General features: G+C 46.0%; 1 protein-coding gene across 1 annotated transcript in view; it reads left to right on the top strand.

The window, feature by feature from the left end:
• Positions 1 to 334: 334 nt before the first annotated feature.
• The window catches only part of AURKA (aurora kinase A), a 30,875-nt gene continuing 15,753 nt past the window's right edge, over positions 335 to 15,456 (top strand). The window contains exons 1-5 of the mRNA XM_007955585.1: positions 335 to 376; positions 3,073 to 3,364; positions 5,879 to 5,933; positions 7,325 to 7,516; positions 8,371 to 8,509. Of these exons, the coding sequence (XP_007953776.1) occupies positions 335 to 376; positions 3,073 to 3,364; positions 5,879 to 5,933; positions 7,325 to 7,516; positions 8,371 to 8,509 (720 nt within the window). The remainder of the gene's footprint in view (positions 377 to 3,072; positions 3,365 to 5,878; positions 5,934 to 7,324; positions 7,517 to 8,370; positions 8,510 to 15,456) is intronic.

Here is a 15,456-nt window from a genome sequence, read left to right as displayed (position 1 = left end):
GGTGTGTGTGCAGGGTGGGACGCGGTGTACGTGGGGAGACGGTGTGTGTGCAGGGGTGGGACGCGGTGTACGTGGGGAGAGGGTGTGTGTGCAGGGGTGGGACGCAGCGTTCAGGGGGAGAGGTGGTCTTGTGTACAGGCTGCAATCTGCACTGTCTGTGTGAGATGACAAAGCGCTTCCTGCTCAGCTGCATTTGGGCAAAGAAGCAAACAGTGCAGTTGTGGGTCTCGCTGGGGCTTATCCACGGGGTCTGACTTTAGGCTGGCATGGCAGCACTTTGGAGCAGGTGGACTTCCGTAAAGTAAAGATGGTTCTTTTTTTCCTTTCAGGCATCATGGATAAATCTAAAGAAAACTGCGTTTCAGGACCCATTAAGGTGATTGACTCATATAACTGTAATCCTGTCTCGTAGAGATTGGTCCCCTTGTGAAATTCTTCCCTATATCTTGGGTTGTGACTGTAGGTTCTGTACTACACACCCAGATGTGAGTGGCTGCATTTCTCAGCATTCCTGACATGTCAGTTCCCTCCAAAACCAAAAAAACTAAACTCACTGCTGTTGAGTCGGATCCAACTTATAGCAACCCCTCCTTGGGTTTCTGAGGCAGTCTCACTACGGAAGTAGATAGCCCAGTCTTCCTTCTGAGGAGTGACTGGTCGGTGTGAACTGCCAGCCTTCTGGTTAGCAGTCAAGTGCCTCAGGCACTACGCCACCACTCTTTATTTTGTCCTGCTTTGTATTAGAGTCAGCAGTATCCCCCATTGCGTGCAGGATCATACTTATGTACATGATTTTCTTGTAAAAACAAACCCGCTGCCATTGTGTTGATTCCAATTCATAGTCACCCGAAAGGACAGAGCAGAGCTACTCCATAGGATTTCCAAGGCTGTAATCTTTATGGAAGCAGACTGCCTCATCTTTTTGTCCTGAGAAGTCGCTGGTGGGTTTGAACTACTGACCTTTTGGTTAACAGCTGAATGCTTTAACCACAGTGCCACCAGAGCTCCTAATGTATGTATGTAGTATTCTAATGAAACCTACTGCCGTTGAGTCGATTCCAATGCATAGTCACTCTAGAGGACAGAGTAGAACTGCCCCATAGGGTTTCCAAGGCTGACAATCTACAGAAGCAAAGTCCAAACCAAACCTACTGTGCTGGAGTCTGTTCAGACTCATAGCGCCCCTGGAAGACAGAGTGGAACTGTAACAGGGTTTCCCAGGCTGCCTGTCAATCTAAAGTAGAGATAATCCTCAGATTTTCTTTTCTTCTTAGAATTCACCATAAAGATAAAAATGTTTTTGTTGTTGTTATGTGCCATCAAGTTGGCCCCGACTCATAGCGACCCCTCCTTGGGTTTCCGAGGCAGTATCACTGCGGAAGTAGATTGCCCCATCTTCCTTCTGAGGAGTGGCTGGTGGGTTTGAACCGCCAGCCTTCTGGTTAGCAGCCAAGTGCCTTAGGCCCTATGCTACCAGAGCTCCTAAAGATAAAAATATTAGCTAGTTTTTGGGTGTCAGCATCTTCAAATAAATGGATGTTTACCTTTCTTATTGGCTGAAGGTATAAAATGACCAATAAGAAAGCGGCTAAATTGAGTCACTGTATTTTATTTTTAACACTTTTTTAAAAAATTACTGTGTTTAAAATGTTCCTTTTCATGCAACACTGCCTAAAGGCCTCCTGTGTTGTGGATACTGCAAATTTCAGAAGCAATTGACTATACTTTTAAACACTCTCTTTTAACTCTTTGAAGACTGAATTATTTTCTGCTTTGAATTCTTTTGTTTGGACCATGTGTTTTCAGTAGTGGAAACCATTTTGAATGAAATGAAAACATTTTTTTGGGGAAATAATAGGGATTTTGGTGAAATTAATGGAACACATGACTGCCGTCGAGTCGGATCCAACTCACAGCGACCCCCTCCTCGGGTTTCTGAGACGGTATCGCTGAGGAAGTAGATGGCCCGTCTTCCTCGGAGGGAAGGCTGGGCAATGTGCTGAAAGGGCTTTGTGGGATGAGGCTCATCTCTTCCGATTCATGGAATTATACAGGCACCCACTAGGTGGCAGCACATATTTAAGGTGGGATAGCAGTTTTCCACTCAACCTCAGAGGTGGAAAATGTAAGGAAGTGGGCACTGTATGTCCTCTGGGTCACAAAAGGGTGAAGGCACTAACTCTGGTGACCAGATGGACTCTGAGGCTTCACGTTCTGTTACTGGTTCATCATTACTATGAGAAGCTGAAGCTGGAAGATATGTCACCTGTTTTATTTTAGTCTGATTAACTCAAGATTTTAGTTAATATAACTCTGTTTTAAGCTTGTATGGCACTAATAGGTGTATAAATGATACATTTTACTAATAATTTTTAAAGAGCCTACATTGTTTCTTTGTCAAAGTTCTTTTTGCTCACTGCCACCTTATGAGTGCTTAAGACAATGAAGCGTTAGGAAATACTTAATAGTAATGAGCTTATTATGTTCAATCTGGGAAATAAAAATTGTAGACAGTCTTCCAAAACTTCTGCACTCAAAGACAGCCACCGTGGAGCATTCTGATGCATTTCTGGTTTTCCTCTTAAACATAGTAAAACTCAGTGCTTTTGAGTTGGATCCAATGCATAGCGACCCCTCCATGGGTTGCTGAGGCGGTAAAACTACGGAAGTAGATTGCCCAGTCTTCCTTCCAAGGAGTGGCTGGTGGGTTTGAACCACCAGCCTTCTGGTTAGCAGTCAGATGCCTTAGGTACTACGCCACCAGAGCTCTTTAAACATAGGTAGCCAAAGAAATCCCAACAGTAGAATTGAGATAGTAGTAGAAAGTTTGTGAATTGTGGCTTTTTGCCAAACAACAGACAAGTTTTCTGAGTTACCAAGAATGTTTAGAAAGTGTTTAATGCCTCTTCCTTGTGTCACTGAAGTATCCTTGCAGCCGTACTGCCTCCTCTGGAAGTATGTCTCCTTCAGGGATGCTCCTTTTGTTACACAAGAAGCTGGTAGAGGCCTCACAGTGTTCACCTTCCGTTCACAAAGGCCTTTAACGTGCTTCTGTCTTCCCTCCCAACCTAGGCCATGCTTCCGCTCAGTGATGGTCCGAAGCGCGTTCCAGTGACTCAGCAGTTTCCTTCTCAGAACCTGTTCTCTGCCGGTGGTGGCCAGGCTCAGCGGGTCTTGTGTCCTTCAAATTCCTCCCAGAACATCCCTTCACAAGCACAAAAGCTCGCCTCCAGCCGTAAGCCAGTTCAAGTTCAGAGTCAGAGTCAGAAGCGGAAGCCGTTGCAGATAACCGCCGTACCTCGTCCTGTCTCCAGGCCACCAAACACCACTCCAAAGAGCGAGCAGGCCCAGCCGTCAGCATCTGGTAAACCAGCCTTTAAGCCCCCCTGAAAGTTCTTTCTAGTTGTAAACAAGCAAGAGTGGAAGCTTGTGTTAACTGTCTGAAGCCCTCTCTCTTGTACCCTATCTACTGAGCAAAGGGAGACGGCGTGATTTTCAGGTTGAACTGGTGGTGTCTGCTATGGACCAGGCCTGGGCTAAAAATACAGACCTGCTTCAGGCCTGGAACCAAACTTACCCCTGGGGCTCAACTTTCAGCCAGAAGATAGACAGTCTCACCAGGTGAACAGTAACACCAGGGTGTGGGAGGTACACACTCCTTAGAAAAATCACCCCTACAAGGTCAGAAGGGCAGTGTTTTCCCAGGATAAACCTCAGGAGGCAGGGAGCGATGGGAAAGAGGGATGACTGGAGATGGCAAACACATGGGGAAGTGGGGAGAGTGCTGTTGCATTGTGGGTACTATGATCAATGTCACAAAACAGGATGGTGTGAATTGTTGAGTGGAAAACCAATTTGCTCTATAAACTTTCACCAAGATCACAATGAAAAGTTAAAGAAAAAAGAAACATGGGTCTGATCACCACCCTCAGGGAATAGCTGGGAGTCAGGGAGGACCCAGCACCATCCCACGGCTCTCAGATTGCTTAATAGTGGATGAGGTTGTAGGGTACCATTGTGGCACAGTGGTTAAGTGTTCAGCTCGTAACTGAAAGGTTGGTGGTTCAAACCCACCAGCCACTCCACAGGAGAAAAATAAAGCAGCCTGCTACTGTAAAGATTACAGCCTAGGAAACCCTATGGGTAGTTCTACCTTGTGCTGTAGGGTCACTGAGCCGGAATCGACTTGACGGCAGTGGGTTGAGTTTGGTTTACTGTAGCAGGTACTTACTGAAGAGGTCTAAGGTGGGGGAGCTTGGGGGCACATGCATGGCCTGAGGCAGACCAGGTGGGGTCACAGTGGGCACCGTTGGCTGTGTTAAGGAATGGGAACTGCTGAAGGGATTTTGGGCAGAGGATGGGTATTCTAGAATGCCCTCTCTGGATTTGTTGAATGGATTGGCGAGTCACACTGCTGGATCCAGGAATAGCAGATAGGGGGCTTCGTGGTGGTCCAGGCCAGAGATGACAATGGCCTCAGGTGGGTGGTGCAGGTCGGATGGTAATGGTTCCTATTTACAGGTGTGTAGGGTGCTTACATGGAGCTGTGGTAGTGCAGTGGTTAAAGCGTTTGACTGGTAACCAAAAGGTTGGTAGCTTGACCCCCCCAGCTGCTCAGCAGAAGCAGATGAGGCAGTCTGCTTCCATGAAGATTACGGCCTGGGAGAGCCCATGGGGCAGGTCTCCTCTATCCTGTAGGGTTGCTCTGTGTCGGAATCGACTGGACGGTGGTGGGTTGGAGTGCTTGCACGCAGCTCACTCTGACCAGTCTGTCCTTCCGTCGCTGTGTCTAAGGGTGGCCAGCAGTACTGGCTCAGCTTCACAGGGCCAAAGCTGAGACTCAGAAGAGCCCAACTCACCAGAGCCGGCAGGGATGGACAGCTCAGCTAGGAGCTGGCTCAGTACAGCTGGGCACTGGCTGAGACAGGAGAAGCCGGTGGGGGGGACACTGACAGTGAACCGTGGAGGAAAAGAAACAGCCTGGACCTGTGTTCAGGTATCAGCGTGCACGCTGTGCTATTGCTAGAGTTTGAAGTATCGGAAACAAGTGGACCTGCATCCAGGTATCAGCGTGCACGCTATGCTGCTGCTAGAGTTTGAAGTATCGGAAACAAGTGGACATGTCCTGTGTACATGTCTGCACGCGTGGCTGATGACAGTTACCATCAGACCGTGCTGCGACCTACTTTCTTACAGGTGCTGGATCTGTGGCTTCTGTTTCCCTATCCAACCAGTTGAGTGGAAGGAGGGCCTGGCTTATATTGTTACATAGATTATCAGTCATTTTCATATGGCATAATTAGAGGGGAGGTGGGAACAGGTGACTGACTCAGTGTGGGAAAGTTTGTCACAGATGGGAGGACTGGTAGTTCTGTTGGAGAAGTGCAATTCATCTGGAAACAGATTGAAGCTATATATAGGGAGAACCTGTGTAGCCTTGAGTCTTTAAACCATTGGTGGTAGAGCTCTGATGGCATAGTGCCTAAGGCATTTGACTACTGACCAGGAGGCGGATCAAACCCACCAGCCACTTTGCGGAAGGAAGACTGGGCAATCTACTTCCATAAAGATTTACTGTCTTGGAAACCCAAAGGGGGTTGCTATGAGTTGGAATCAACTAATGGCAGTTAGTTTTGTTTTTTTTTTTTAAACTACGTACAGACCTGCCCAGCTTCACTCTAGAAGCTCTGTAGACATCACGTGCTGGGAGTCAGGCTGGGGTGGAGTGGTCGTCTCCCTCAACGTGTAAAGAAAAATTAGCCCACGTAACCGAGTGTTGACAAATAATATTAACGTTTTAGTGATCATTTTTTGATTGTCATTCATATTTAAAATATTGAAAGGTTTCTTTTTCTTCCCTGTAACTGATGTTATATAGGAAATAATCCTGGAAAGGAACTGGCATCAAAACAGAATAAAGAAGAATCAAAAAAGTAAGGAAGCTTTATCTTATTTGCAAAATCCTCCACTATCATTCTAGAATATACCATTTAATTGTAAGTTTAGTTATGGGAACTCTTAAAAAAATAGGTCTTTATATTTTCATTCAGAAAACTGGTTATCAGAATACTTCCAGGTTTCCAGTCTTTGTAAGAAAGAAAAAAGGGATTTGTGTGTGTGTGTGTGTGTGATGGGTATTTTCTCAGGACTCAGAGTTAGCTTTTTCGAGTGTAGGAAAGCTTATGTGAATCTGTTACGCACAGAAATGTGTGACATGAAAGCTGCTTTCTGCCTCAGGAGTGACCTCTGTGTGGTTTGTGCTGCTAGATTTCTCTCTGTTCTCACATGAAGGTGCAGGTTTTTAAAAAGCAGGAATGGGGTCATGCTGCCGAACTGTGAGCACACTGTGTGTGACTGTCTCGGTATTTTGACGGTGTTAGTGAAGTACCGTACGGGCAGACCTTGGGTTCGCTTCAGACCACTGCAGTAAAGTGAATATGGCAATGAGGCGAGCCCTGTGAAGGTTTTGGTTTCCCAGTGCATATAAAAGTTGCATTGACACTACACTGTGGTCTCTTAAGTGTGCAGTGGCGTGATGAAGAAGTCTGAAATATTGCGAGAATGACCAGAATGTGACAGAGTCACCCAGTGAGCACATGCTGCTGGAAAAATGCAAGCCTTCAATTTAAAGAAAACACCAAACCCGCAGTATCTGTGAGGCTCTAAAACGAAGTGCTATGAAACGAGTTGTGCCCGCATTTATCCTTCATTTTAAGGCTGCGGCCACATCCTTCTCAGAAATCGTCTGGAAGCTTGCTCTCGGTCCCTGCACTGTCTAGACTCTAGAATGTTGTAGGAGGCGCTAGGAATGAACTCGCACTGAGACTATTTTGCTTCTAAATCCAGTGGGTCTCGGCCTCAACTGCCCTGTGGGATCCAGACTGCTCCCGGCAGTAACAGTGGCTCAGCGTCCACCAGCAGGAGGGCTCTCAGCCCAGTAGAGCAGTAGCATCTCTGAGGGAGGAGGGGGAGGAAGTAGGTCATTCAGAAGAGTTCACAGATGGCTGTGGACCGTCCTTCCCCCCCAGCCACTCCAGCTGTTCCTTAGGGTTCTCTGTGTTCATAGGTCTTTGATCCTGAGCATACGAGGGCACTTCCCGTTCAGTGTGCCGGCTCTGAAGGTCCCAGATTGTTCCGTGTCACGGATGCTGCGGCTGATGACGGCTGGGGGTGGGGTGTTGCATGTGTGGAGAGTCAGTCGTGGTGCAGGGCCAGTGCCATCCTAAGTATAAACTTATTTACAGAATGCATCTAACCAGTTGTTGACAAATTGTTGGAAAAGATTTGTTCTCTCTACATTTAAAAATGTTCAATTCTTTCCTAGAAGGCAATGGACTTTAGAAGATTTTGAAATTGGCCGCCCGTTGGGTAAAGGAAAATTTGGTAATGTTTATCTGGCAAGAGAAAAACAAAGCAAGTTTATCCTGGCTCTTAAAGTGTTATTTAAAGCTCAGCTGGAGAAAGCCGGCGTCGAACATCAGGTGAGAAGAGAAGTCGAGATACAGTCCCACCTCAGGTAAGTGTTCAGAAGGATGCTCAGAAGAGTGGTGTGTGGAACATAATGTTCGGGGAAAGCGAAAGATGAAAGCTCTTTATATAGCACCGTGTCTCAGGACCAGAAAGAGTAGTTTGTGATTCTTCAAAGATTTACCTGGATGTTTCTGTGGTGGTCCTGAACAGTCGCCTGCAGATGCGATATTCTGTTAGGTCATTTACGTGGCATTGTGTATGTTTTGGTGGGTAACGTGAGAATCGCACTTTGTTCTGAGTTAAGCACAGGGTACAGGTGGGCAGCCTGCAGATTGATACTGGCCTCTGGCTTTGCTTTTTTTCCCCCTTTATTTTACTTTTACGGTATTTAACACTTTAAAGGAGTTGCTGATACTTCAAAATCTGCCTTTGTCAAGCCCATCGCTATGCGGGCTGTTGAGAGGGGCCAGTGTCTGACAGGACCCGCGTCCAGCTGCCGGGGCCCTCCCCGCCAGCCCAAGGCCGCGGCCTCACTGAGCGCTGCTGTTGTGCTGCCTGCGTTGGGGACCACACCCCGGCGGAGAGGCCAAGTTCTGCTTCACATTTGCGGGCAATTAACATTTAACGGAATTTTCCCCCTAAGGATAAAGATGCCCAAAGGAAGGAAGTAATAATCTTAACCTATGAATACCTTGAAACTGCATGGAAAATGACATGTTGCTGTGTCTGTTTCTGTGGAATGGGTCTCTTGCTTCAGAAGCTTAGGTGGAGTGGGGGCAAGGGCATGGCAAACCCAGGTAGAAATCCCCCTGGGTCCACCTGAGGGGTCTGTTTGCTATTAGCACGTATTGCCGTGTCGGCTCTGTAACCAGACGTTGGTGGACGTGTCCTTTGTTGCAGGCATCCTAATATCCTCAGGCTGTACGGTTATTTCCATGACGCCACCAGGGTTTACCTGATTCTTGAATACGCACCTCTTGGAACAGTCTACAGAGAACTTCAGAAGCTTTCGAAGTTTGATGAGCAGAGAACGGCTACTGTAAGTTTCTGCTGATCATCCACACCAACTCGGGTTCCTCCGTAGCAGTAGACGACATAGCGGTAGACCTGTCGTTACAGTGGAGCAGGTCTTGGCTATGAAGGCACAGCTTGAGAGCATCAGGTATATGAGATGGAAGCCTTACATGGACCACGTGTGCGGTAAAATCAAGTACCAGGCTGGTTTATGTTTCCACAGCCATATTTTCTGCAAAAATGTGTATAACTTGACTAGTTGCCTTCCTTTTCAAATTTTCTTTATTTTTATTTTTTAAATTTTATTGTGCTTTGTGTACAAATTGAAAGAGCAAATTTGTTTTACATTCAACAGTTTGTGCACATTTGATTTCATGGCCTGATTACCATCCCTGACCATAACAAACTCTCCTCCCCTCCCGTCCCTGGAACTACCCCCTGCCTGTGCCCTTCTTAACTCTGTGCTCCTGTCTGTCCTGCTTTCCCTCCGTGTGAATGCTGCCCCCGTGGTGCCCCATGGCTGATTGCTCTAAGGGTGCATCTCTCTAGAGTAGGTGGGTGTATCTCCCTGGGGTAGGTGTTCTGCATGTAGGTCTTTCTCTTTTGGGCTGAGAGCTAATCCTTGGGAGTGAGTCCATTTCTAGGCCCCAAGGGTAACTCGGGGCCATAGTCTTGGGGTTCCACCAGGCTCCATCTGAGCGGTGATTCTAGTCATTTTTGTGTTTTTCAATTTTGTTCCACATTTTCCTCCCACTCTATCCAGGATCTCCAATTCTGATCCCTTTTCGAGTGCTTGGCATTGGTAGCCGGCCACCATCTAGTTCTTCTGGTCTCAGCATCATGAAGGCTGAGGTCCTCATGGTCTATCTTACCCTTGGACTAATTGTTTCCAGGTGCCTTTGATTTTCTTCACTCTTCTTTGCTTCAGATGAGAGGAGACCAATAGTTGCATCTTAGATGGCCACTTGGAATCTATTAAGACCCCACTCACTACTCACCAAAGTAGGTTGTGGAACAAGATTTTTATGTACTATGTTGTGCCAATTGATGCATGATGTCCTCTGAGACTACGATCCTGAGTCGGCAGGCCTGGTGATTCCCTCAAGGTGTTTGAGTGTCTCCGAGAGGTTACTCCAACTCTGTCTTTGGTTGCTTCTGTAATGTGTGGGGCTAATTTTGTAGCCCAAGTGCATATGTCAGATTATCTTCAGCCAAGTCTATAAAAATGCATATAATATACATAAAAATACATATAACTAGTTGCCCTCCTTTTCAAATTTTATTTATTTTTAAACAGTAAATGTTTTATTTTTGAACAGTTTTTAGGAAGAATCGTGAAGATAGAGCAGAGTGTTCCCATGTAACCCACACATAGTTTCCCCTGAGCATCTCCCCTGAGGACGGTATATTTGTCACAATTAACAGCCCAGTATGATACATTGATTATGTAACTAAAGTCTGTGGTTTCTTCCGCTCTCCTTAGTTTTGCTTCTTAGACGAGGGTGATGGGATTTGGAGAGGAGGATCGCAGAGGCACAGTGCATCCTCATCACATCCCATCAGAGACCGTGCTGTCGACATGACTTTCCGCCCCTGGCTGAGGGTGTGCTTGTCAGGTCGCTCCACTGTGAGGTTGCCTTCCCCCCTTTCCACACGGTCCTCTAAGGGAGAGCAGAAATTAAAGTCCCACCTTCACTAAGTTTTCTGATTGATGTTCAGAACAATGGTGCGCGAAGAGTCAAGGCGTCCTTGAGGGCCTGAATTCCCTGGCATTCTTCTGCAGGGGAGATTGGTCTACCTCCCATGTTGATCCAGTGTTTTGTTGACGTCATCGTGGACTCGTGGGTATTTTATCCTTGGGCTTGTAACCTGGTATTCTGTATTTCTTCCTCAAATGGTTCCAGCTCTGGCCATCGGGAGCTCTTTTGGTTGACTCCTGTGTCCTTCTGACAGCCCCCATCATTGTTGGCCGTTCTGTCTTGCAGTCCTTCCTTTCTGGCTCCACACATAGCCCAGATTCACTTTGTGTATTTCCTCCCTCAGTCCCAGAATCAGCCACTTCTTCGAGGAGCCCTGGTCCCTTTACTGGAGAATGATTATCAGAACCGTGATCCAGGTCCCAGGTGTGCTCATGCTACTGAGGTGTCATCACTTTCAGGCCCTCTCGGCTGACAGGGCAGGACAATAGCAGAGTGTTTGTTAACTGTGTAGACGTGCATCGGTTAGATCTCTGCACCTGTATTCCTTAAGACGTGAGCTCATCCCCTGGGACGTGGATCACTCTGGCCCCCTCCGCGCCGGTCTGTAAACGCCCACCCCTGCCATCCGGTTACTTGGGCGTTCATCCCGGCGTACCTGGGTGGCGCTCGTGGAGCAGCTGACCGCACCCCTGTGGGAGACGGCTCCATCACCCGTGTGGCGGCTTAGGGGCCGTCCTTCGGCCTCAGGTCGGCACTGCCCCGCACGCTCTGCAGCGAGGCTGACGCGTCGTCTGCACTACAGTTAGGGTCACTGTCACCGTCCGTGTTCTATCCCGGCATCCCCTGGCCTCTGGGATCTGTAGAACAACCTGCATGCATTGAACTTCACTCTTCGTGTTGTACGTTGCATACTGGTTCTGACAAATGCGTGACGTCATGTGTCCATCGTTACAGTATCATGTACAACAGTTTCACCTCCTGAGAAAATCTGCTGGGCTTCACAGCACCGCCCCCAAGCCCTGCACCCAGTGCTCTGCGTCCCCCCACTGTTACCGGGCTCTTTCCTGACTGTCATGAACTGGACTTGTATCAGCAGGCAGCCGTCTTAGGCTGCCTGTTCTCACTTAGCACCGTGCATGTAAGGTTCCTCCGAGTCTTCTCATGACTTGAGCCAACAGTTCTTTTTATCCCTGAATAAGATTCCACGGTGTGGATGTGCCAGAGAAACTGTTTATGGAAGGACATCCTGGTTGCTTCCAGGTTTTGGCGATTAGGGATAAAGAATGCAGGTTTTTGGGGGACGTATGCTTTAAATCAGTTGGGTTAATACCTGGGAGTATGATGCTAGCTTGTATAGTAAGACTGCGTTTAGCTTTGTAATCAATTGCTCAAGCTGCCTCCCAACGTGGCTGCCCCAGTTGGCCATGTCAGTGGCTTGGACTTTGGCCTTTCTGATACCCGTGCAGTGTGCCTGTTTTACTTTGCAGGTCCCTAGTGGTCAGAGATACCAAGCATCTTTCCACGTGCTTATTTGCTACCTGTGGACCACTGATTTGTCTGTATAGATCTTTTGCCCATTAAAAAAACAAAACTTTTTTGACTTAAGAATTAAAAAGTTGAGTGCTGAGAGTTCTTTCTCTGTTCTGGATCCAGCTCTTTCACGAGACATGTGCTTTGCCGGTCTTTTCTGCCAGTCGTGTGAGTGCTGCTCTCCCGGCCTTGCCTGTGCTCTTCACACGGTGGAAAGTTTCTCGTTTCAGTGAAGTCCAGCGTATTCACGTTTCTTTCATGGATTGTGCTCTCGGTGCCCCTCCTCTTTATGTAAATGAAATCACTTCCTTAATTAATGAAGTTGACAGTCTTCATTTGGGCTGTGCCTCTCTCAGTCGGCAGGTGATGGGCCTGGTGAGGGCTGGCCCTGAGGTCCATTCATCGGTTCCTTGGTGGAGAACTGGGCAGTGGGGCCACTGATTCTCTTGTTGGCATTGATTTAAATGGCATTTCACTTCAGGTGATTTTACTTTTATCTTCTGATGAAATCCCACCACTGTTCACATATTGATGGGTGACCTCTCTGGTCTTATCTGTATAATAGCAGTTTATCCTTAAACTTCAAATCATAGCCTGTTGTTTGGTAACGGTTTTCATTGAATGCAGGTGATTGGCAGTTCTCATGCTAAAAAACTATAGAATTTGTTGGCCTTCTGATATGCAGAAATGGATTTATTTCCTTTTTTAGAATTAGTGAAGCAAATCCGTTTGTTTGGTGGTGTTTAATTGACAGTAGATCCATAAGGGAACATGCTCACTAGTGACAGTGACTCCGCGTGACGCACTCTTTCCTTGTTCTTTTCTTTCCTTCTAAATTTTATTTTGTTGTTGCTGAGAGTATGCACAGTGAAACACACACCACTTCAGTAGCACCTGCGCATACAGCTCAGGGACATTGATGACATTCTTGAAGTTGCATAACCATTCTCACCTGCCTTTTCTCTTTGTTCCTCCCCATTAACATAAACTCATGGCCTCTAAGGTTCTTACCTTTCAATTTGTCGACTTGATCCTACATAAATAGCTCTTAAAAGAGCACAATGTTCAAGGCAGACCTTTTTTTTTCTAGTTAACTAAATTGTTGTTTGGTTTTAAGACTTCAGGGGTAATTTTAGTTTAAGGTTGAATGATGATCTCAGGGCAGCAGTTTTAGGAGTTTACTCAACTTCCATGTCTTCAGAAAATCTGGAGTCCATGAGAATTTGAAATTCTGTTCTGCATTTCCCCCCTTTCGATCAAGATTCTGCTATGGAATCTTGAATCAAAATGTGCAGTAACGGTAGCTGGACACCATTCGGATCTGGTATCAGGACAAAAGAGGCAGTTGTTCATGGAGGCAGTTAGCCACATATTCCATATGCTCCTATTCATTCCTAATTCTCTTTCTTCTGTTGCTCCAGGTGAATAAAGACCAATTGTTGTGCCTTGGATGGCCACTTGCAAGCTTTTAAGACCGTAGGCACTATGCAACCCACTAGGAAGTAGAATAGAAGCACTAAACATGTTATTAGGCTAATTAATTTGAATGTCTCATAAAACCAGGTCCCTAAACCTCTAAACCAAGGAACCAAATCCCATGAGGTGTTTGTACACAATCAGCCTCAATATTACTCTTCGCCCCCCCGCCTCATTGTTGCAAATAAGTCTGTCACAGCTTTTGCCAATTCTACTTTTTACAGGTGTACAACTTATTGACAGCAGTTACAATAATCATTAACCCTACCCCTAAACAATGCAACTTTTCCATCACCATCAGAACCCTTTCTCCACTCCTTCCCACCCCTGGGTAGTCGCTAATACACTTTGGTCTCCATACATGTGTCTTTTCTTGTCTTATTATATGAGTGAGGTCATACAGTATTTGTCCTTTTATGATTGGCTGATTTTGCTCAGCACAATGTCTTCAATCTCCATCAATACTGTAGCAGATATCAAGACTTCTTTTTCTCTACTGGCTGAGTAGTATTCCACTGTATGTATGGACCACATTTTGCTTATCCATTCATTCACTGATGGACAGTTAGGTTATTTCTACCTTCTGGCTACTGTGAATGGTGCTGCAAGGAACACTGATGTACAAGTCTTATTTTGAGTCTCTCTCAAGTCTTTTGGGTACATATCTAGGAGTGGAATTACTGGGTCACATGGTAGGTCTGTTTTCAGTTTTTGAGGAACTGCCACACTGTTCTGCACAGTGGCCATATATGCCGTCTTGCATTCCCACCAACAGTGGCTAAGGGTTCCAATTTCCCCATATCCTCACCACCATTTGTTATTTGTTTTTATCTTCGCCATCCTAGTGGGAGTGTAATGGTGTCTCATTGTGGTTTTGATCTGCATCTCTCTGGCTAATGACGCTGAGCACCTTTTCATGTGTTTGGTGACCATGTGAATGTCCTCTTTGGTGAAATGTCCATTCAAATCCTTTGCCCGTGTTATGATTGGGTTATTTTATTTTTAATTTTTATTGTGATTTGGGTGAAAGTTTACAAAGCAAATTCACTTTCCATACAGCAGCCCACATATACTTTGTCTCATGAAATTGACTGTAATTTCCCACAATGCAACAGCTCCCCTCCCACTTCCTCCCCATAGTTACCTCTTCCCTGTGTCCTTCCCTCCTATGCACTCCTGCTCCCCGAGCTGTCTCTCTGTGCATACACAGCCCTTCTATTCTCCCATGATTGTTCTCTCCAAGGAACGTTACCTACCTAGTGTAAATATTCAGCTCATATGCCTGTCTTTTGTCTAGCTGGAAGCCACAGGAGTGGGTTCAATTCCAGATGTGAAGAGCAGCTAGGGGCCATAGTCTCTTAGTTCCACCAAGCTCTGTCAGACCTGCAAATCGGGTCCTTTTTTTAAAAAAAAAAAATGATTTTGAGTTCTTTTCCACATTGTTTTCCTACTTTGTACAGGATCTCCTACTTAGAGCCCCCTCCTTGTGGTTGACAGTGGTAGCCAGGCACCATCTAGTTCTTCTGGTCTCATAGTCATATAGGCTGATAATCGCATGGTGTACCAGTTAGGTGGACTAATTGTTTCTGTGTGTCTTTGGTTTTCTTTATTCTTCTTTGCTCTGGATGAGAAGACCCATCGTTGCATCTAGATGGCCACTTGTAAGCTTTTAAGATTCCAGTCACTACTAGCTGAAGTAGGATGTGGAACAATGCTTTTGTGTAGTATGTTATGCCAGTTGAGTTTGATGCCCTCTGAGACTATGGCGAATGGGTTAATTTTTTGTCTTTTTGTTAAGTTGTTGATGTTTTATCTATAGTTTATTAGCCTCTTGTCAGATGTATGGTTTCTGAAGATGTTCTCCCAGTTGGTACCTGGTCTTTCTTACTTTTTTGGTGGTCTTTTGATGAACGAAAGTTTTTAATTTATGCAGTCCCATTTATTTATTTTGTCCTTTACTCTTTGGGCTTTGTTACTACATTAGATGATCCATTATTAAAACCTGGGCCTGACAGCGCTGCCTCTGCTTGGTCTGAGAACTGTATGGATTTAGTTTGCACATTTAGGTCCTTAATCCATTCTGAATTTGTTCTTATGTATGGTTTGAGACATGGATCCTATTTTACTTTCTTGCATGTGGAAATCCAATTTTCCCAGTACCATTTATTGATGAGGAGAGGCAACTCAGGCCCACCCAGAGTAGCAGGCCAGAAGAGCAGGAGAAAGGGGATAAAAAGCCAGGAACCTGGACAGAAGAGCAGTCAGC

This window comes from Orycteropus afer, unplaced genomic scaffold (genome assembly GCF_000298275.1).
Source record: "Orycteropus afer afer isolate SDZICR_OR568_19922 unplaced genomic scaffold, OryAfe1.0 scaffold00515, whole genome shotgun sequence".
Taxonomy (NCBI): Eukaryota; Metazoa; Chordata; class Mammalia; order Tubulidentata; family Orycteropodidae; genus Orycteropus; species Orycteropus afer.
This window is presented reverse-complemented; position numbering and strand designations above follow the sequence as displayed.